This window comes from Sminthopsis crassicaudata, chromosome 4 (genome assembly GCF_048593235.1).
Source record: "Sminthopsis crassicaudata isolate SCR6 chromosome 4, ASM4859323v1, whole genome shotgun sequence".
In the NCBI taxonomy this organism is placed as follows: domain Eukaryota; kingdom Metazoa; phylum Chordata; class Mammalia; order Dasyuromorphia; family Dasyuridae; genus Sminthopsis; species Sminthopsis crassicaudata.
The window spans coordinates 134,865,860-134,888,727 of record NC_133620.1 but is presented as its reverse complement, the minus strand read 5'-3'; the positions used below and the strand labels follow the sequence as shown (position 1 = coordinate 134,888,727).

The 22,868-nt window shown below is 33.5% G+C and overlaps 1 protein-coding gene across 9 annotated transcripts in view; it reads left to right on the top strand.

Annotated features, from left to right (window-relative positions):
- Window positions 1-22,868, top strand: part of ARID1B (AT-rich interaction domain 1B) — a 523,204-nt gene that overhangs the window by 424,385 nt on the left and 75,951 nt on the right. For all 9 annotated transcript variants that reach the window (XM_074309447.1, XM_074309444.1, XM_074309443.1 and 6 more), the window contains one exon: window positions 14,419-14,595. In XM_074309447.1, the coding sequence (XP_074165548.1) occupies window positions 14,419-14,595 (177 nt within the window). The remainder of the gene's footprint in view (window positions 1-14,418; window positions 14,596-22,868) is intronic.

The window sequence follows — 22,868 nt, the reverse complement described above, 5'->3', positions numbered from 1 at the left end:
AAATAGAAATAGAATGATTTTTTAAAAACAGAACAGATATCTTAAATGTTTAAAATTGTTCTTTATTTAATGAAGAATAAAGCAGTTCTTCAGTTTTCAGTAAAGAAAAAAACATTAAAATGAATTGGTCATCTAATCATTAATTCATTGTTCTATTATAAAAATATTGTTATCTTTTAATGATCAGGACATATATTTGCATTCTATTTTTCTGATTGTGTATGTGTGTGTCTGTGTGTGTGAGAGAGAGAGAGATGGAGAGTGAAAAATCTACAAATGTCCTGTCTTTATTTTTTATTGAGCACTGTCCAAATCATTTATTCTTGCCTGTGGCTTTGGTCCCATGAAGGTAATACAAAATGTAATGAAGAACAATTAGAATAAAAGCAAAGAATTATAGCCCTTGCTAGCTGCCATCTCCCTCCTCATATGTGAAATAACCCCCCCAAACTAGGCAGTTAAGAATGTCTGGTTACTGTGGTATTTACCGGAGAGTAAGAGAATCTTTTCTAAATTGTTACACTTCGGTACCTTAAACTTCGAGCTATCACTCCAAAAGAAAGAAAAGAGGGGAGGGAAGGGGAAAAATTCCAGAAAGCTTTTCAGGAAGGTTTTTTTTTTTCCTATTTTCCTATTAAAGTCACAATCTCTTAGGGCCTTAATTTTCTCATTTCTAAAATGCTAGAGAAAGTTATAAGTTTTAAGGTCCCTTTCAATTATACATGTATTATAATACATAATAGAATTTCTATTGTGCTTTAAGGTTTGGACAAATTATTACACTTATTATCTTATTTGATCCTCATAATAACCTTGGGAAGTAAGTGCTATTATTATCCCCATTTTACATATGAGAAAATGAGGCAAACAGGTTAGATAACCTGCCCAGATTCAAAAAGTTAATAAATGTCAGAGGCAAAATAGAAGCCTCAGGTCTTGACCTGAAGTTCCTTACTCAAGTTCCTTACTCTAACAAGCTTAGCTGCCTCTAGAATCCTTTGGTACTCTTGACAAAGATTCAGGTTTGGGCTTGTCTCTTGAGTCTTTATTTCTCCTGACCTCCAAATGTTGTGTATGACATTTTATTGTGTTTATGAATTGATAGTTGACAGTGCATAATATATAAATTGTTAGTTATGTGAATAGCAAACAACTATCATCATTTACTTTTGAAAGATAAAAATATGTAGCAAAACTTATACTATTGAATTTTGTGAACAAGTGTGCATTTTGAGTTCATCCTCTTTAATGTTCAGTCATTGACCAGACAATCCAACAAACTGGAAAGCTTCACATTATAGGAAAAACTTTTGTTTTAATTGATTCTCAGCTTTCTTGAACTTATACTTAGCTAAACTTTGGAAAATTGTGTGTTGAAGGAATTCCAAGGGGAACTGTGCTTATCACTTGCTGATTTAAAAATGAAACAAATAATGAAATTTAACCCAAACATGGTGTTGTTACCATTGAAGCCACCTGATCTTCAGTCATCTGTTAGTCATTTAAAAGTTTAGATCAATGATAACACTGATCTCTCATTCATTCATTCATGCATGCATTCCAAAAATACTTGCTCAGTGCCAACTATGTGCTAAGCCACTAAAAGAAAACACATAAAAATTGAATCTCTTTTGTTGAAATGTGATTTAACCCATTGTGCTTCTGTAATTAACATTTCTTCTCTTTGCTTGGTGATTTAGTACTAAATAAATGTAGAGAAATTTTCAAAAAATCATGTTTACCTACTGAAAGTTTACCTACTAAACTGAAAGTTTACCTACCTACTTGCATTTTATTCTTCATTCCCTGACTATTCAGGACTCTGCTGGGATTTCTCATATTTGTCAGCCTAAGCTTACCTACCCCCCATCTTACCCCCCTGCTCAGGAATAGTGTATTAAAAATTTTACCAAAAATTATCTCTATATAAAGGCTTCTGATTGAATCTGCAATTGTTTGTCTCTATCTGTGAAGGTACGTGTTAAACATTTAGGATGCAAAGGGAAATGACTTTTGTATTATGACCCATTTTCATTGGTCACATATCTTTAATTGTTTTATATTAAATTTAATTCCTTATTTAAAAAATATATATGTTACTCTGTTTTCAACATGAAGTGAAGGGGGAGCATAAAAGATAATTCTGTCTAAATTGCAGTTTGAGGATTTTTTTTTCCATTTCATTTTCATTAACTATTAGCATTTCCCTTCCAAATATGGAAAACTGTACACACTAAATTATAGAGAATAGTGTATGCACACATGTACACACAATTGCTGTCAGAGCAAAATTAGAAAAACTCAAAATATACTAAAATATACTTCATAACCAATTTATTGTTATCTTTTGTAAAAGGAGAGAAGATTGTCTTTTATAAAGGTAGGTAAGAAGCCAAAATTCTGGTTTATTGACATTAAAATGTTTTGTTTTATTTTTAACTCCTCTCAAGTGTTAGCTTAAATGAGAGCAATTAATGATCTTAAACTAGACCACTATTTAGGGAAAACACTTGAAGAAGGTTTATTTATTAGGGCAAATGTATAGGGGTCAGAATTAATTTTTTTGAAAAGCCGCTAATTGTTTTCCCCTTTTAATTTTCACAGTGGTATGTAGTTAAATATTCATGATGATGCTGATGGTATGCTAAAGGTCTGAAACAGATCAGGAGTCTCAAAATCAACACAGGTTATTTAACCCTTTTCATCTAATGTACCATCAGGGACTTGCTCAGTGAATTCCCATAGTACTAGAATAATTAGAAGATAGTAATGAGGATTTAATTAGTCCTTGAGATATGCTGAAATAGGACCACTGAGAACTTTTCCGTTTGGACATGAATTGCACACAAAATTGATGCCATTGCAATTCTGTGATGTACTGCAAAATGTATTCTGTTGCTGGAGGCGGTACTGGGGCGCCGTTCTGTGCCTGTCAGATCTACATGGAAAGAACCCAGGATGAGATCTTCCAAGACTCCTGAACAGCAGCCAATCCACTCCTCAGCTGAGTGCTCCTTTCTGCAAATGCTCCCCACCTCTTAATTCATTTTCCTTCATTTTTTAAAGGAAGAATAATTGTCATCAAATTAAATAAAGTTTTACTTTTGTTTTTCTTATACCTGATTAGAAAGAAAACACAACTTATGTGGACTTCTGTGGTTACCAAATGAAGTGACATATATATGAGAGTAATATTTTGTTGACTCGTTTTTTAATTGGTGTCCAACTCACCATGACCCCATTTTGGGCTTTCTTGGCAAAGAGGTTGGAGGGGTTTGCACATTCCTTTTCTGGCCCATTTTATATATGAGGAAACTGAGGCATATAGGATGAAGTGACTTCCCAAGAGTCACATAGACACAAAGTGTGTGAGGCCAGATTTGAACTCAGGAAGATGATTTTTCCTGATTCTGGGCCTGGCACTCTATCCATTGTGTCCTGTTGATAAAAATATTAGTTACAAGAGAGTAAATAAATAAGTTGAATAAGGTTTAGTGGTTGGGGAAGGGAGTAGTTAGCTAGATTTCTTTACAAGACACTTGACCACTATGTTGTTAGAAATCTAGCCTCTACATAGAAGTGAGTCTTTACAGAGTGATAGTTATCACTGGCTATGTTGTAGTAAATGTAAATGTCATTTTGTCAGTAGAAATATTATCAATCAAAAGAGTATAATAGATGTGTTCAAGCATTTTAGAACTTTCCCTTTATATGCCGTTTAAAGGAAAAACAAATTCCAAAATAATTTGAATACTTCTGCCATAAATGTCTGCATTAGCTTAGTTGTAATTTTATGAAATATGTTTTCAAGTTTCTTTATCATCCCACATGGCTTTACAGTATTTAAATTCTGTCCCAGGACTTAAAATGACTATATTCTTTCTTTTCTATTGATCAGGCAACTCTTACCTTACTTCTTGAAATCTGAATGAAATTTCTTCCTGAAATTTCTAATTAGATCCTACTTTTTAATAACTCCTATTAACCTTAAATCTTTCTTTTTTCACTTAAGAAAAAAAAAAAAAAACCAAAACCTCAAGGATGTTCTCATAAAAAGTAGAGGGATATAAGCTTGCATTTGAGTTCTGAGTTCTACACTAATTAAGTGTCTCTGGTCAAATTACTTAATCTCTCAGATTAGTTACCCTTCTGCAAAATGGGAATGATACTAATACATATGATGATGATGAGATATATATATATATTTATATATATACACACACATACATATGAAAGATATAATATATGATAATATCTATAATTGTCTAGTGGATTATTGTTAAAGATCATGTCATATATATATATATATATATATATATATATATAAGACTTCAAACGGTATAAAAACCAATTAATACTATTATAACAGAAATTACCATTTTTTTGAGACTAAAAAGAAAATCACTTTGTCTCACACTTTGGTGATTTGAATTTCATTCAAAGCAGCCAAATAAAAATTATTCATGTCATGAAAGTTCTTGAGCCTACCATGTCAGTTATACCCCATAAAGTTGAGTCATTTGGGTTTGCTTGTTTGCAGGGTGAAATGTTTTTCTCTTTACATAATTGCCACAATCCTGAACTTGTATCAGGTTCAAGCCACAGTTCTGACCTCATTTCTTTTACAAACACCATTTTCCAACTAAATTATGTGATTATTACAATTCAAATGACATTGTTGGAAAAGGGATATGAGTTTGAATCCTAAGATTCTGGTGATTCTGGACAAGTCACAAAGTATTTGCTCCAGCTCTAAATCTGCAGTTCTATGAACCTATGTAAGCAGACTAGAAAAATACAGGAGATCTTGAGGCAAGAGAGGACAGTAACTAATGTGAGAAGATTAGGAAATATTATCCATATAGTGTATCCTCTGAATTTAATCTTAAAGAAAGTAAAGGGATTCTAAGAAGTATAGGGGAAAAGGAAATGAATTCCAGGCATGGAACAGCCTGTGCAAAAGTCAAGGAAAAAGGAGATTGAATTTCAACTTTGGGACATGAATTGGCCAGTTTGCCTGGAATGCAAAGTACATGAAGGGAAAAACTCTGAAATGTCTTGGAAAGTAGACCCAGATCACATTGGGATGGAAATTTTTTGTTGTTGTTTTAAAATGAAAAACAAGAATTTGTATTTTCTCCTTCAGAGAGAAGGGAACCATTAAAGATTTTTTTAGCTAAAGAGTAACATGATTAGGCTTATGCTTGAGGAAAAAATATTTTGGTAGCTACGTGAAAGAAGAATTGGAGAGGGGAAAGACAATTAGCAAAGATACCAATACTTGCTTCATCATAAGACTTATGTGAAAAATAAAAAATAAAATTGGTTTTCCCCAGCCACTTAATAGCTTTGCCATTAGTTTGAGCATCTGATATTACCTTTAAAAAAGACCCATACTACCCTGACCTTCATGTATAAAATAAGTTTTGGAGGGTTAGAAGTGGTTTGCAAACTCTTAAAGCACTATATAAATGTTAGCTATTCATATTATTATTATTAGCTTTTACTATTGTGATAATATTCATAGGAAATTATTAATTTTTTTTTGATAACTTTCATTTTGTGCTGCTAAGTGATGCCATGCAGAGTGCTAGGCCTAAAGTCAGAAAGATTCATTTTCATGAATTCAAATTTGATCTCAGACGCCTAACTGGGCAATCCTGGGCAAGTCAACCCTGATTAGCTCAAAAAACCAAACCAACAAACCAAAACAACAAGAAAGGGTGGAACTAAATAGTCCTGAAGTCATTTTAAATCTATATCTTCACTAACCTTTAACTAAAATTTAGCATTTCTTTCATTTATGATCTTTTAAAATGTATCTTGAGCAGGAGTCCATAGACTTTACCAAACATGATCTGGAAAGGCAACATAAATTACAGTATTTGTTTTAATGACATCTAGTATCATTACTTTTTATTCAACGATCATTTGAACCACGGTTAACAAAGTGTTGCTAAATAAAGGTTGCTTTAATGAGTATATTAGACTCATTTCTAATCAGCACTTTATGTTAATAGAAATGCTTGACTGATGACTTTTTTTTTAAAGTAGATTGTTAAATGTCCCCCACATTCTTATTTACATTTGCTTCACAGATACTTCCTTAATTAGTAGTATAAATGGTTAACTTTAGTTCAGTTTTATCCAATTATCACATTTTCCCAATTAATTGTGTCTAAAGTAATGCAGTCTTATGGTATTTCAAACAATCTGTCTAATTTTTTTTTTCTTATGAATACTCCTTGAAAGAGGAAAATCACTTGTATAACTATAACCCTCGATTTCCTTTCAAATTCAATTTCTAGGGAAGTCATGTGCCTTCTAAATATATGAAGGAAATGATTTTTCGTCTTATCCCCATTTATTATTTTTATTAGTTGACATTTTCTTGTCATTTATGAAGCTGAAATATTACTTAGCTAACTTTTCAAAATTCTATCAAAGCTCTCATTAGAGGAATGTTACTTGATGAAAAATATCATTACAGGTTTTAGTTTAGCTTTATATAAAGTATACTCAACCTTTATTTGTAGAGAATATCAATAAGTAACAGGTACAAAGAGTTGTCCATCAAAACATTCTACAAGAGCTAGCACTGATGTGACACTGGAAGATGAATGTTTTCTTTCTGTCTCTGTTGCTACTGTGACCTTGAACAAATTGTTTTACCTTCCCAGTTCTCTTTCTTGCCCTATAAAAAGAGAAGGTTGGGCTAGAGATTCTTTACTGTCCCTTTGAACTCTTAAGTCAGCATGTTTTAGGATGAACTGGGAGACACACAGAAAGTTGATAGTGTGTTTCTACCAGTTCATAGGTACACACAAACATTCGTCTCTGCCATGAGTATCTAGCTTAGAACTGGCATCTTACAGAACTTAGAGATTTGCATAAGGAAAGGTTGGATATTTTGTCCCCAGCTACCATCTGGGTAATCAGTCAGATCCCTCCCTTGATTCCAATTTATCAATGATAGATGATGTGAATTTCTGTGCTAGTCAGTAGCTAAGAGGGCCTTGTGGGGGAGGATGGGGAAAACTTTAGATATTACTACATCTCTGTATATACAGGGTGCTGGAGGATCAGGGAAAGAAGTGGGAACAGTTCAGCCCGTTAACCTAATAGCACAGCTGGTAGAACACTAGGGGGTCTGGGTTAAAGCCTTGAATGAGTCATTAATTTCTGTCTTCCTCAGAGCAATTGATGTTTTGAAGAGTAACAGGCAGACAAATAAACACTGAACATATTAAAACGTAACAGCAATATTTTCTTAATTCCATTTTCTCCTCCAGTATCAACCTGGCAGCTATTTCTAAAGAGCAGTGTCTTTAACTTGCCTTTATAGTCAGACACCCTCTGCTTAGGTGGTGCTATGTGTGACCATTATTTCACACATGTGGCGAAACATCTTTTGTTGAACTGGCGTGAAGAAACAAGGCAGTCGTTCTGTGAGTTTCAACAGATGCCAACATGAAAATAAATTTTGCATGTGCCAAAGGGAAAATGTGCTCTGCTTTTTGGTGGCTCGGAGAACTTTGAGTATTTTATTGGTACCCTGACAGTGCTCAAATCTTTGCTTACTAAAGAAGCATCTTTGATGAAAAATTCAGTTTTGTACTGAGTATTTGAAATCTGTCTTCTTTCTCAGTTTCTACCCCCTCCCTTTTTTCCTTTTTCACTTATTAATGATTCAAATCTTGTGTTTAAACTCCCTCCCCCTCTTTTTTTTTTTTACACCATGTTTTGAGGTTCCCTAACACTAGACAATATTTGGTGTTTTGTATGAAATGGAAGAAAGATGTCTTGTGCAGGCTAGTAACCAAGTAATTGCCCCATTTTAATTCTATGATTCTCTGAGGTTTTTTACTTTGCCAAGAATTATTCCTCTAACTTGGTTTTCAAATCTGTTTCCTAATGTTGCTATCTTTTAATTAGTGCATTTTCAAAAGAATATCTGATTAAATTTTAACCCAATAATCATTTTGGAGATATTAATCACTGTGCAGTTTGTTACACTTCACTATCTAAAGGACTTTTGCCTTCTTATTACCATTATCTCCCTCCAAATAGCATATGTGCATGTATATGTGAGCTTGTAGATGAATAACAATGGCCACGTTCATATAATAATGATGATGCAATACATATATTTCATATGATGTTAATAAATAGAATATTGTTCAGTTGTGTCTGAGTCTTCATAATCCTATGGGCCATACTGTCCATGGGGGGGTTTTTTGCTCAAGGATCCTAGAGTGATTTTACATTTCCTTCTCCAGTGGATCAAGATAAACTGAAACTAAGTGACTTGGTGAGGTTTGAACTCAAGTCTTCCTGACTTCAGCTCTGGGGCACTGTCCACTGAGCTGTCTACATGCTGCAACATATAACTTATTTAATAACTTAGTAATAAATAACTTATTTAATATAGTAGAATAATCCAATTTTATAGCACAGGCACTATGCTAAGAACCTTTAGAAAAATTATATCATTTGATCCTTGCAACAACTCCAGGTTTTAAATCCCCTTTTTACAGATGAGCAGAATTAAGTGACTTACCAGGGTCACCCAACTAGCATGTTTCTTAAAAGAATTTGTATTCAATTGGTTCTTGCTCCCAGCCCAGTGATCTATCCACTGCACCTTCCAAGTGACCCTATAAGCATAAATAAAAATATAGTCGATAGTACCTACCTCCCAGAGTTGTGAAAATCAAATGTTAATATATATACAGCATTTTTAAATCTTAAGGCATTATCAGAATGCTTGTTATTATTATTATAAATCATTATTTTCAACTCCTTTTGGGATACTATAAAGAGTTTTTGTATAAGCATTGAACTGAAATTTTAACAACTGACCCTTCTTCCTCTAAACCAACAGTTTTTTAAAATGCATGAAACTTGAAAGGAAAGGAAAACTTTACAAAATGAAGGCATTTTTCTTTTCTGTATTTGCATGTTATTCCCAATTTTTGCCTCCTTTTCTCTCTTAAAACACTTGTTTAAGCAGATTTCCTATATTAAACTGAGAATTAGGAAATGAAATTTGGGGTGAAAATTTGTAATTTGGTTTCATCAGTAATGATAATGTTACTTTAGGTAAATAATTTTTTTTTATGCAAGCCCAGGATGAGAATATTGAAGATTGATGCATTTGGCTAAGGATGGTAACAGATCATGAGTAATGGGTACACAGTTCCCCACAATCTGTCTCACTTTCAATGTGAATAACTGGAAGAAAGTTCAGATGTACAGGAAGAATCATAGAATCACAATGGCACTTCTATTTTCTGTCACTGAAATCATTCATATTAGTATGTTTTTCGGATGAATACAGTTTGCTTGTATCATTTTCAGAATTATTTGAAACAATTTTAAAGCTTTTTATTTTCAAAACATATGGCTGAATAATTTTTCGATATTGACCCTTGCAAAACCTTGTGTTCCAAATTTTCCCCTCCTTCCTCCCACCCCCTTCTTTAGATGGCAAGTAACCCAATATATTTTTAAACAATTTTTTAAAAAATCTTTAAAAAACTGATCAACTTTTGCAACTTTCTAAAGAAGACTGTTTCTGACATAATTGGACTCAATGTTATGTAGCTAGATCTAAAGGGAGGAGGGGAAAAAGGAAGGGAGAGAAATTGGAACTTATTTTTTTAAACAAATGTATTTGACTTTATATATGATTGGAGAAAAATAAAATATTATTTCAGTTATCATTAAAATATTAATTATTGTATTTAATACAGTTGTGACCCTAAGAATTATTAAAGTCTTCAATGCTATTTATTTCTACCATAAATGGGCACAGAATGCTGTGCTTATCAAGTTCTTATGCCAGGTTTATAATGAGTTTCTCAGTCTTTTCTTTTGCTGTCACCTCTTGTTTTTTGTTGTCATCCCTACATAGGGATAATAGTTACCTTCCCTAATCCTCCTTCCCACACCAGTCTGCTGTTTCTAATTTGCTTTGATCTAACATAATAAGTAACCAAACTTTTTGAATTTTTTTAAAAATAAGGATGTTTGGGTTCTAATTAAAAGAATATGGGTATGTACTATGAAGAAAGTGCATAAGCTTTGTTTAATGATTATTGTATTTCTTCTCACCGGTATTTCTTTTCTTCTTCTTCTTCTTCTTCTTCTTTTTTTTTTTTTTAATAGCTTTTTATTGACAGAACATATGCATGAGTAATTTTTCAACATTGACCTTTGCAAACACTTCTGTTCCAACTTTTCCCTTCCTTCCTTCCACCCCCTCCCCTAGATGGCAGTCTCATACATATCAAACATATTAAAGTATATCTTAAATACAATACCTGTATACATATTTATACCATTCTCTTGTTGCACAATAAAAATCGGATTTAGAAAAGCAAAAATAACCTGGGAAGAAAAAACAAAAATGCAAGCAAACAGTAACAGAGTGGAAATGCTATGTTGTAGTCCACACTCAATTCCCAGTGTTCTTTCAGTTCACCAGTATTTCTTAAAGCTAAGATTGATGACTAAGTGACCTCTACATAATAATTTCTAGATGACTACATATTGTTTAATATCCATGTTTTGTGATTTTTTTTCCACGTGTTTCGTGTAAAAAATTATGTATATTACTGACCTATTTTACCCCCCACCACTGAATATATATATGCATATTCATATACACACACAAATGCACATATACACACATTTCACAACTCTAGTATCCCCTAACACATTGCTCTATTTTATCATGAAGAAACAAAATTTTTGTTTCTGATTTTGAAGTCCCAACTAAAGAACTTTTTAGCCCAATTTTTAAAAAATCTATGATATAATCTTAAATTTAAAAAAAAAATTCAGCTTTCCAAAATGTTTCTTCTCAAAAATCCTATAAAATGGTATATTGTTCAAGTATTTCCTGAGATACTCACTTGTTACCCATTGAGTTCTTTCTCTACCTACATGGCAATTGAAACAAATCTTTCAGTCATGTTGTATTCTATGCATGAAGATAGAGCATTAGAAAGAAGAGAACAGTGTGGCTCTTTGTTTGCATATGCCAATTGGGTTTTGGGGTTTTTTGGACAATTTGAAAATTGTATTTAATGCATCTGAAATAGTCAATCAGTTCAGCAGACTGTCTGAAAATATAAATTGACCTGACACTATGAATTAGGTGTGTTTATTGAAATGTATGTAAAAGATGAAAGTGGCATTTAAAGTAGCCAAAACCTTTTTTTAAGGTAAACAAATCAAACCAATATAGAAGGCCACTTCCAATCGTTTTGTTGTTGTTGTTTTGTTTTGTTTTGTTTTGGTGAGGTGGGATATTTTATGGGACATTTTTCTTTTAAAATATTTTTAATGGAACAAGTAAATACTTGAGTAATATATTATGGTCTTTAATATGTATACATTTTGCATTCCCATCTACAGTACCTAGAAGGTGTTTTTTGTTGTTTTTATTTTGTTTGGGTTTGGTTTCAGTTATTTTAGGGGGGTTATTTTTTTAATCATTTTTTATTTTTGCTTACTAGAGAGTTTTGCTTTTATTAAAAAAAATCAGATGGTTTGTAATTAAAGGAAAAGCTTCACACCTTTATAAAATACAGCTGGATTCTCACAGCTGTCATTCTGTCTATTCAGAAGCCATAGAACAAGCTGCTATTTTATAACAGCTTTGTAAACGAAACAAACAGTGCCACATAAGCAACTGGCACATCAGTGGAGATAGAAAAATCTGTTTTAAATTTTATTTTCAGAAATCATTTTAAGGGAAAAAAAGGACTTTCATGTCTTCCACATTAGTAAAACTAAAGCTATCAGAAAACAACTAACAACCCAGGATGTGCACACACATACTCACACAAACACTGGAGAATTTGGAAGCACAAGTTTTGATGAGGAAAGATGACTTTGGTTCTAATCAGTTTCAATTTAGGGTTGTTATTAATATTACCATTTATGCTCACTGAATGATAGTTCCTATGTGATTGCACTTAACAATCCTTTGAGCAGGTAGAGTAGCATAAATGTTATTACCATTTTATTGATCAGAAAACTAAGCCTCTAGTAAGTTAAAACATTCACACACATATAATTAGTGATGGAGACAACACTGAAACTTCAGGTTCTTAGTCTATTGTCCTTTCTTTTTTCTTCCATTTTAATTTATTTTTAACATTCTTTTTAATTTTTGAGTTCCAAATTCTCTCTATCCCTTCTACTATCTGCCATTGCCACTGAGAAGACAATCAATATGAAATCAGTTATACATGTAAAATCATGCAAAACATTTCTATGTTAGCAATATTTTGTTTAAAACCAAGAAAAATACAATTAAAAATTATATTTTACTTTGCACCCAGAGTTTTATCAATTTTCTCTCTCTACTCTGGATAGCATTTTTACATCATAAATCCTTTGAAATTGTCTTAGATCATTGCATTGATCAGAGAAAATTGATCATCATTACAACATAGCTATTATTGTGCACAGTGACTTTCCCATTCTTCTTACTGTACTTTGTATGAGTTTGTATAGGTCTTGCCATATTTTTCTGAAATTACCATATTTCCCCATCATTTTTATAGCACAATAGTATTCTATCACAATCATAATAAACAACTTGTTCATCTATTCCCTAATTCAAGATCATCTCCTTGATTTCCAATTCTTTGAAAATCTTTCTTTACTATAAAAAAGCTACTATACATATTTTTGTCTTTTTTTTTTTAATCTCTTTAGAATACAGACCTAATAATAGTATTGCTAGGATGAAGGGAATACCCAGTTTTCTAGCCTTTTGGTCATATAGCTTATTATTCTCCAGAACGGTTAGACCAGTTCACTACTCCATCAGCAGTTCATTAGTGTAGCTATTTTTCCCTATCATATAATTTTAAAATTATGATAGGTGTTTGGTGGTATCTCAGAGTTGTTTTAATTTTTCTTTTTCTAATCAATAGTGATTTAGAGCACATAGATATGTAGATATAGATAGCTTTGAGTTCTTCTGAAAACCTTATATTCTTTGACCACTTCTCAAATGGATAATGGTTCTTATTTTTATAAATTTGGATGTTTTATACTCAGGATATATTTGTGTAATTAGGCTTTTGTCACAGAAGAAACTTGCTGTAAAAAATGTTGTTGATATTACTTCACTGTCCATGGGACCTTTTTAGCATAATGTAGTTTTCCTGATTTAATTAGGTCTATTTTTGTTTTTGCTTTGTCTGAACCCTTGATTGCCACTTCTGGGATGTTGGATTTTGTTGTTGTTGTTGTTCAGTTGAAGCATATTAGATGCTACTCTAGCCCTTTATTTTAACTCTGTGTGTGTCTTTCTGTTTCAAGTGTGTTTCTTGTAAATAAATGTTGTTTGTTTCTGATTTCTAATTAATTTTTCTGCTTTTGTTTTCTGAGTGAGTTCATCCCATTCTTCACTACCCTTTCTATTACATCAGTATAACTATGAACTGAAAATATTAGCCGTTGCTAATGAAGAAGTAAAAGATAGCATTGGGAGTTTTGTGCCAGTCAGCTTTAACTAAAATACCTAGGAATAATAGAACAAATCATCAGTTTACTGACCCTGGGAAGAATATAAGGTTTTATGGGAAAGCAAATAGTATCAGGCCAATTTAATTCCATTTTCTCTTATAGGTCTTGTTAATAAGGGGAAAGAAATATATGTAGCATAACTGAACTTGAGTAAAGCTCTTGATTCAGTTCTACTTGATTATTTCATTAATAAGCTGTTTTAGGGCCAAATTGAATGATATATACAGCATATTTGATGGAGGTTCAGAAAAGATCATTGCTGAGGAGAGTAGTGCTTCCTACAAAAAGTAATATTTGAACTATCTCTTGGAAGGTAAGGAAGGTTTCATGGAAGAAGAGCTGGGAAATAATCATATAAAGTGGTCACAGCAGGAAGAAGTATGGCAGGTATATGGGACAATGAAGAAGAAAGAAGGGATATTCAAGGGGTTTACCACATTCTTCCAAAAAGCAATATAATCCTTGTGGTTTTTTGGTTGGAGCTTCAGATATGATAAAATGTTGATTGAGTTATTAGATCTCCCACTATTCTTTTGTCCTTATTTACATTGTACTGAGCTATAAAAGAGCTTTCTCTAGCCTTCTGGTACAACCTTTAGGTTCACTCAGGGAGTTCAGAACTTGAGCCTGATTTGATCTATCTGAGATGACCGTCAATTAAGTCTTGATTATCTGCTACTGCAGGAGATTTCCAAGCAAGGAAGTTGATTAGAAATTAAACGTGGCACATTCTCAGGATTCAGGAACCCTAAAGGAGCCTCATATAATAGAAAAAACTCATCCTAATTCAAGATTTTTTTTTTTATATATGAAAGCTTTCTGACATATCAATTTATACTTTTTTATACTCATTTTTCCCTACAGGTTTTATGACAGGCACACAAAGGAACCCTCAGATGTCTCAATATGGGCCTCAACAAACTGGACCATCTATGTCGCCTCATCCTTCCCCTGGAGGACAAATACATCCTGGAATTAGTAGCTTTCAAAGTAACTCTAGCGGGGCTTATGGTCCTCAGATGAGCCAATATGGACCACAAGGTAAAAAATTAAAACAAAAAACAAAAAAAACCTCTGTGTGTGTGTGTGTGTGTGTGTGTGTGTGTATGTAAATATATCCACACATACTTCCTGAACTATTGATGTAAAACTCTTAAATAATCTTACTTTTTATCAGTTATAAATATTTTGTTAAAACGCTTCTTTTTTTGTTAAATCTGGAAGAATATAAGATCTTTCATTGGTTCAAAGTTTAACTTTGAGAGAAAGAACAGAAATTATTTTGCTCAAAAAACTTCTGTCTCACACCCATAGTCTGACTCACAGATTCAGAACAGGAAGGGACCTCAGAGACCATCTTTTTCAATCTTCTCATTTAACAAACAGAGAAACTGTGGCCCAGGGATATTAAGTGATTTGTTCAAGATGACACAGCAAGCAAGTCTATAAAAATGGAATTGTTCTTGGAATATAAAAGACATAGGTCCAGCTTCCAAATAGTTTATAATTTAAACCTTAATTTTATTGTTCAGATCCAGGTTACTTTTTCCTTCTACTGATATTTATATATTCTTTTTTCCCCTGTGATACAAAGGAAAAGCCTCCCCTTCATATTCCTTTTTAATCATCTGTTAGACATTTTCATGAATTTCTGACCTTCATAGAAAAATGAGAAGTTCATAGCAGTAATTCTCTCCTGTCTTTCAAGGGAAAAACTGAAGGATGTTGCAGGACAATAAAGGTCAAAAATGCAAATTCTACTGTTTGAGATATCACAAAGGCAGATGGGTCATAAGTTTAGAGATTGACAGGATCTTAGAGACCATACTATCCAAAGTTCTCATTCTAAAAATGAGAAGGTATGATGGCACTCATTAATTATTCCTGTTAATAGGAGATGCTAAAGCCTCTCAATTGCTTGAATTTAATCATCAAGTGTCCATATAAAGTCTGTGACCAATATGGGGCATCATTTAATATCAGAGGGTCACCAAGCTGTGCAAAGGGAGGGCCAAACCTACCTAGGTCTGCAAAAACATAGCCAGACACAACTTTCATTTTGATCAATATTAGTATCAAACCTGTGATACTACTGTATTTCCAGCCTGTGTGACATAGGGAGACCTATGCTCAAAAGAAAAAAGAGATAAGATTAGCATTGAATATGTGCAAAAATAATTTGCAGAGGGATAACATGATTCATTTTCTATAATTAACTAAATTCTTCTAAAAGTACTAACTACATACCAAATTAAGATGATGAGTATGGAGATATGAAGTTCTTAGTCTTACAAGCATCATAACAGAGTTAGAAAGGGGTATCTATTTATTTTAAACACTTACCATGTTCAACACTATTTCATGGACATTGTTAAGTAGAGATTTATTGAGTCATTTTAGTGATTATATCTTCGAGGAAAGATTTAAAGTCAAGGAACCAGGATTTGACATGTATGACCTCAGATAATTCATTTGACTTTTTGAGGTCTCGTCTCATCTGTAAAAAGAGTACATGATTCCCAAGGTCATTTATCACTCTAAATCCTGTTCAGTACTAATTTTGAATCCTTACAGGTTTAACCTTTTCATCTTACTGACTGGAGTCCACCTTATCCATAAAGTTAAGATAGTGTTCTAAATACTTGTAACATTTCCTCTTTTATTTGCTCCTGTCTGACCATAAGAACAATGAACAATGCTACAGAAAGAAACTATGTTCACAGTTAAAGTTTAAATCAAAAAACCAATAATTTTCTTGATTCTCAGAATTCTTCCCTATCTTTGTTTAAGAAATTATCTATTGAATTCCATTTCATGAAAAGCTACCTGGGAAAACAAAACTTTCTGATGAGATAAATGGATGAAAGTATTATTTTAAAAGGACCACTCAATGTCAATAGATTTTAGTGTATTTCTCTGTTATCATGAAGAAATATGATAGATAAACTGGGAGTTAAAACTTTCAGTTGATTATCAACAGACTCCCTGATATTTTGCTGTACAGCTTTTCACCTCAGCTAACCAAAGGAAGTCTCTCTCCTCTGAAAACTTACAGAACATCCTTTGTACCTTGTTTGCAAAATAATGTTTTCTACCTTGCATTAAGGCTCTTACATTGCATATTTTATCTTACCTACTAGATTGTAAACTTCTTCAGAGTAGGGGAATGGGTCTGTTTCATCTTTGTGTTTCCCATAATATACTTTGAGTGTGGTAAGTTTTATGTTGGCTGAATGACTGAAATTAATAAACTTGACTATTCCTTACTTAACATTTTTTACAGGTCATTGATTCCCTCTCCTCCGTTTGGACTATAAATTCTCACATTTTTACGTATTATGAAGCAGTCTGTAGAGTTTATAACAGTACAGAAGATCATATTACTCTAAAGATCATTTCTTTTCACAGATTTTTTTGAAAGTTATTTTTTAACTGTTTAATCATCTCCTTCTCACATTGAACCAGATTATTTGTATTCTGTCCATCCAGTATCCTGCCACAATCCCTTCCTAAGAAAGCATAAACTATTTCTGTGTCAAATAGAGGCATATGTTGCAAGGATGTGGAACTACCTTGTGCTATGCCTGACTAGGGATTTATCAATATATTGTCATGCCTTCTTTTGGAAACACTGTTGCGTCTATAATGTCTCCAGAAAGGGATCATTCAGCTTTTATTTTAGTCCCACAAATGACAAGGAACTGATCATCTCATAGAGCATTCTGTTCTATTTATCTTTCACCCACCTCAAGCTCCTTCCCTTTCCCCTGGCTCTTTTCCCTAGACTAAATATTTCCTTCAACTAATTCTATTAGGATATGGTTTCCTGATTACTCATTTCTGGATACACTCCAGTAATCTGTCTCTCTTTAAGATTTGGTACCCAGAACTGAATCAGGTAGTCCAAAGATCTTGCGTGTAATTAGACTATTTTCTCCCTCACCTAGAAACCTTAATTCTACTATTGCAGCATCAATAATTTAGCCTTTTCCATGAGTAAGTCATACTGTTGACATGTTGATCATAAAGTCTACAGAATTTTTCAACACCTTTTCACATGACCTACTATCTAGTCATATTTTCTCCATTTTGTACTTGTGTAAATTATTTTTTTTTGGTAATTTATGTACCAGGCCTATTTAGATCTTTTTATATTCTAGTTCTTTCAGCTGTTCTATTATCCATCCCTTTCAGCTCTGTATTACTCAGAAATGTTAAAAGGATGCCATCTCTGCCTTTATCCAAATAATTTACAAAACTGTTGAACAGCATATTGGGCACTTTTCACCCTGCAACTTAACAAATTTAGACTATTAAGGTAATAGTAAGGTAATAGTGCCTAAGAACAGTAATTTAATAAATGTTACTATAGATCAAAACATGTGCTGAAGTGCTCCCAATTTGCTTCTCCCAAATAGTAGAATTTAGTCCCTTTTGTTTGGTCAGCTTTTATTTTTAATAGTAGAATCTGTTTTGGAAGTCTAAAGTAGTCCAATTGATTTCACTCCAAAAGAATAATAGGTCTCTTGCATGATACCAGTAACTCATTTTGAATAACTTCCTGAAAATGATGTAACTATAAAATTCATAATTTTAGAATGCTTAACTAGGTTTTTTTAGTCATTTTAAAAAGTCATAAATGTTATTAAATACTTTTATTAACCATTAAGTTATTAAACACTGATGTAGCATTATTAATGAATGACAATGTCTGTTATGGACTTTTTATACACCAAACCCCAGGAATACAAATATAAAAAAGACAGTGCCTGCTAATTGTCAATAATTGACAATATATAAAAGAAAGTTCAGTTCCTGGACAGATAGAAAGGTCTAGATGTTCTAAAGATCTGGTTGTGGTGTGGGTACCAAGGTCCAAAGGTCCTTAGGTTAATTCACTGCCAAGAATCTAGGGAGTATAAAGTCAAAGTAGATGATAAGGACTGTTGATTGTGCCAATGGTCTTTCATCTCCCTGGAAATCATAGAGTTGGGGGGTTGAGTGAAGTAGTGAGCCACCGTTCCAGTGATCTTACCATTTCTTGGCTGTCCATTCCAAATGGGTTCTTAAGATCTACCTCTAATCCACTAAAAGCTTTGTCAAGTAAGTAGTTAATCATTTCATTTTCTTATTCTTCATACTATATAATAGAATCTTAGGTTACAAATGATCTCAGAAGTTACTTAGCCTAACTCCTACCTAAAGAGAAACTTCACTGTAGCATCCAAAGCAAGTAATATTTTTTAAACACACCTTCTACATGACACTATGCTAAATGCTAAGGATATAAATAAGCACCCACCTCCCAGGATTCTGGTGATGAACAATTAAAGTAATATTTATAAAGCACTTAGTATAAGGCCCAGCACATAGTAAGTGCTATTGCCCTTGCTTTCTTTTAATAATATTAATTAAAATTACAGTACTGAAATTTTTCCAGGAATTGAAATCAAGACCACTAACCTTTCATTTGAACCAACTAATTTTCTTTCCCTTTTGGTAATGAATATTATTTGACTGTAGTGCTGTAAGACTTATTCATTTACTCTGCAAGATAGTCCAAAATCATCAATGGTGACTCACCTTTGCCTATCTACTGGCTCTTTCTGTGTCTGGTGTGATACACTTCTTTCAAATTTATTGAGAGTATCTGCAGAGCCATCTTAATATCTCTTATCATCAGTTATTTTTATTAACCAAATTAGAAGTTGATGCTGTCCTTTTCAAGGAAAAAAAAAAGGCAAAGTAAGAATTGAATAATTCTGCCCCTACCCTCTACTGTTGTTTGTCCTCTTGGGCTTACTATAATATTTTTTTATAAGTAAATTGGCCCTTTTTGTTGTCTTAGGCATTCATCTTCATCTTCAATGCTTTCTGAGTATCAGTGCTCTTGGTATTGCTTTAATGGTGCCATTCCACTTTATTAATCCTCATTTATTGTCTCTTATTTTGTCTTCATCCTTTTTTTTTTTTTTTTAACATTCTATGTTAGTTGATAGAGATACACAAATTCTATTCAAAAAGGAAAATTTCTTGTTCTCCTCTTAGATACCTTTATGTCTTCCTTGGTAGGTTCATGTTTAATCTCAGTGGTGACAGGGAATCACTGGAACTTATAAAGTTTAGAAGAAGGTAGGGCCAGGGCCAGGGCAAGCAGATCGGCATTTTATTGTGGAGAATGAATGGATTTGAAGTGCTGGGGAGAATTTAGGGTAGTGAGTCTTGTTGGAAGGTAAAAGGGAATGAGAACTTGAAGTAGAGAAGTGGCTATTTCCAGAGTAGTGAGAAAGGAGTGTATGTATAGAGGCTATAAAGGAATAAATTATAAGATTTAACAACTGCTTTGATATGTGGAGTAAGATAAAAGGAGTTCAGGGGACCCTGAGGCTGATATTGAGGGTGACTCAAAGGATCATAGAGCTGATGACAATAATATAGAAGTTCAGAAGAGTGATTTTTGAGCATGTTTTGTTCTTGATATCTTAAATGTGTGACACTCATTTCTGAATCTCCAGTCTGTAAGTGATGATATGGGACTGTCGTTTGGGACAGAGACGGGGTTTAGATTTCTGAATCATCTATATAGAAATGATCACTGAACCCCTGGATGCTGATAAAATGACCAAGTAAGATTCTGTAGAATAAAAAGAAGGGGGCCCAGGACAGGCTTTTAAGAGAATGAATGAATTGGATAATGCTAGGATCCTCACTGTGGTGAGGACACCATTGAGATTAGAAGGTATAATACATTTAGAGTGGACCTTTATAAGTGTTGGCAAGACTGAGATTATGACTATCCCTCTGGTTAGAGATTTATCATAAATCTAGTGCAGGCAGGGACCTTAGAGTCCATTCCCCCTTCATTTTACACATGTTTAATTGTAAGGGAATGCTAAAGGAACTGATTTGCTTAAAGATACATAGGTAGTTACATTTCTGATTCGAAAGCCAGTGCTGTTTTCACCAAAATACAATCTTCCTGCATGAGCCATAGTTTGTGGAAGTTGATTAGAAATAGGGAATAAATGGAAAGTTTGGGAATTTTGAGGGTTAAAAAAAATTTCATGATTTGTATGTTGAAGTCCCATGGTAAGAGGGCAGAAATTGGAGTGGGGAAAAAAAGACTACGATCTAGGCATTGAATGCATTAAAGATGAAGGGATAATGTGCTGTGCTTAAGTAGTAGATAATGGTGTCAGCATCTAGGTTGTATGATTAATCTAGATACCAGAGGAAAAAGAGGAGGATGGTATACAAGAAATATTCAAGTTCTAATGCCACAACTGGGAGTTGATGAGGAACAGAGATGGATCCAGAAACATATATAAGTAAAAATTTAGCTAGTACTGAAACAAATAGCCTGGGAGTCAATGTTATCTGGAGAGACCCTGGTCTTAGTACCAGAAGATAGGAGGAGAAAAATGGAAATAAAATAAGAGTAAAAGAAGTTTGTTAAAAATTCATTGGACTATATATATGTGTGAATTGTCACATGGTAAAGAGAAAACAAAGATAAGAATAATGGAAGCAGAAAAATTATGATTGGAAATATGGCAGAGATCTTTGGCAGTTAGGATTTCAGAATCACAGGGACGGTAAAAGTGTAGGGTAGAAGTATGTTAACCATTAGAAAATAAGTCCAAGTAGAATAATAATATGGTCTCCTAATGAAGACAGGTGAAGATTCAGGTTCAATCTCTTGGATTTCAGAATAGCCCATAATTGCTATTCTTTCCATGATATGAATTCTAAGGTTACTTTTTCCTAAGAAGCTTTTGAAAGACCTTTGGGAAAGCCTTAGCAGGTATGGTGTTTCCCAAGGTTAATTGGGGGAAACCTCCATCTAATTATGGGGTATCTAGTCCTCGCAAGGAGGTTGGCTATTGTAGCCCTCAGGGAATAGGGAAAACTGGTAGGAAACAATGTGTTTCAGTCTCCTGACTTTTAACTCTAGAGCCATTAGAAAATTTAAGAAGGAAACCGAAGTGTTTTGCCCCATCTCTCTCACACCAGCCCTAATCAGATCCTAGTTGTGTTGAGGCACTCACACTGGTCTGGAAATATAATTATTGAGGAAGAGTTGATCCAGCCACCTCAGCCCAGGTGTTGCTCTTGGGCCTCCTGAAACCTAGTGTGAGATGGCAGGCCAGCCCAGGAGCAGGACCTCGCTGTATCATGCCTTTATGTGCCATTGATTGTATTCTTCCAAAACCAAGAAATTATTTAGTTCAAAGTAAAAGAAGCCACAGCTAATTTAAAGTCTGATAATAGCAACCCTTCAAAGTTTGTTTTGTGTATTATTGAGTGAAATAAGGTTGATCATTTAATTTTTCTTCTCTTAAAATTATGATAGTGATTTTGCTAAGAATTTCAACTTTACTATGTTCCATTTATCCCTAAATTTAATTCTAGGTGGGTTGGAATTTAAAATCAATTGGTCATAGAGATAAAGTAGGCAAAGAGTTCATACATTTGTGTTCCAAAAGCGACTGTGCCAGGCTGTACCCACTTGAAAAGTGTGGGCTTTCGGACTTGGCTGCCTGACATGTCCAGCTGATGTAGGCTGGCCCAGCATCTGCTGCATTCATTGTGTTTAATGCTGGATCCATCTGTTTTCTGTCAAAGCTATTGCCAACAAATTACTGATCTATTAGAGAAACATGGAAATAAGATTGTACTTCTCATTCCTGGCTTTTTGTCTCATATTTTGTTTGGCTTTTATAGAACCTTACATTTTTGCCGTGTGTGTGTGTGTGTGTGTGTGTGTGTGTGTGTGTGTGTGTGTGTGTGTGTGTGTGTAAGACTTTCTAATTGGCATATAGCATTAAATTGTTCGCTTTACAAAAATTAGTTTATAAAAAAAAAAAAAAGAAATTTAGAGCATTCTTCTACCTCTTTCCTTCTCCCCTTCAAGAAAAAAAAAAAAATTAAAACTCATTTTAAGCTTTGAGCACCTAATTTTACCCAGGTATGTTAGAGTAAGGAGAAGTCTTACCAATTTCAAGGAAAAGGAAAGGCTTTTCTGTTTCTGCTACTGAATAGAGGCCTCTATAATTATAACTTATTTCCTTGACATGTTCTACTGAATGCCAAATCATGAAACCCGATTGATTGAAGAAGGAAAATAGAGATTGGGTGCACAGTATAATCTTTGTGTGTGCATGTATATGTGGGTGTGTATAGTTATTATAGTCAAACACATACTCCACCCCGTTACAGTATGCTTTCTGGTATCCAACGAAGAGCAGCTGCTGAATTAAACAGAGCTATTGAAACTGAGTTCTTCCCTACGTAGCTACATCATTTGAACTGAA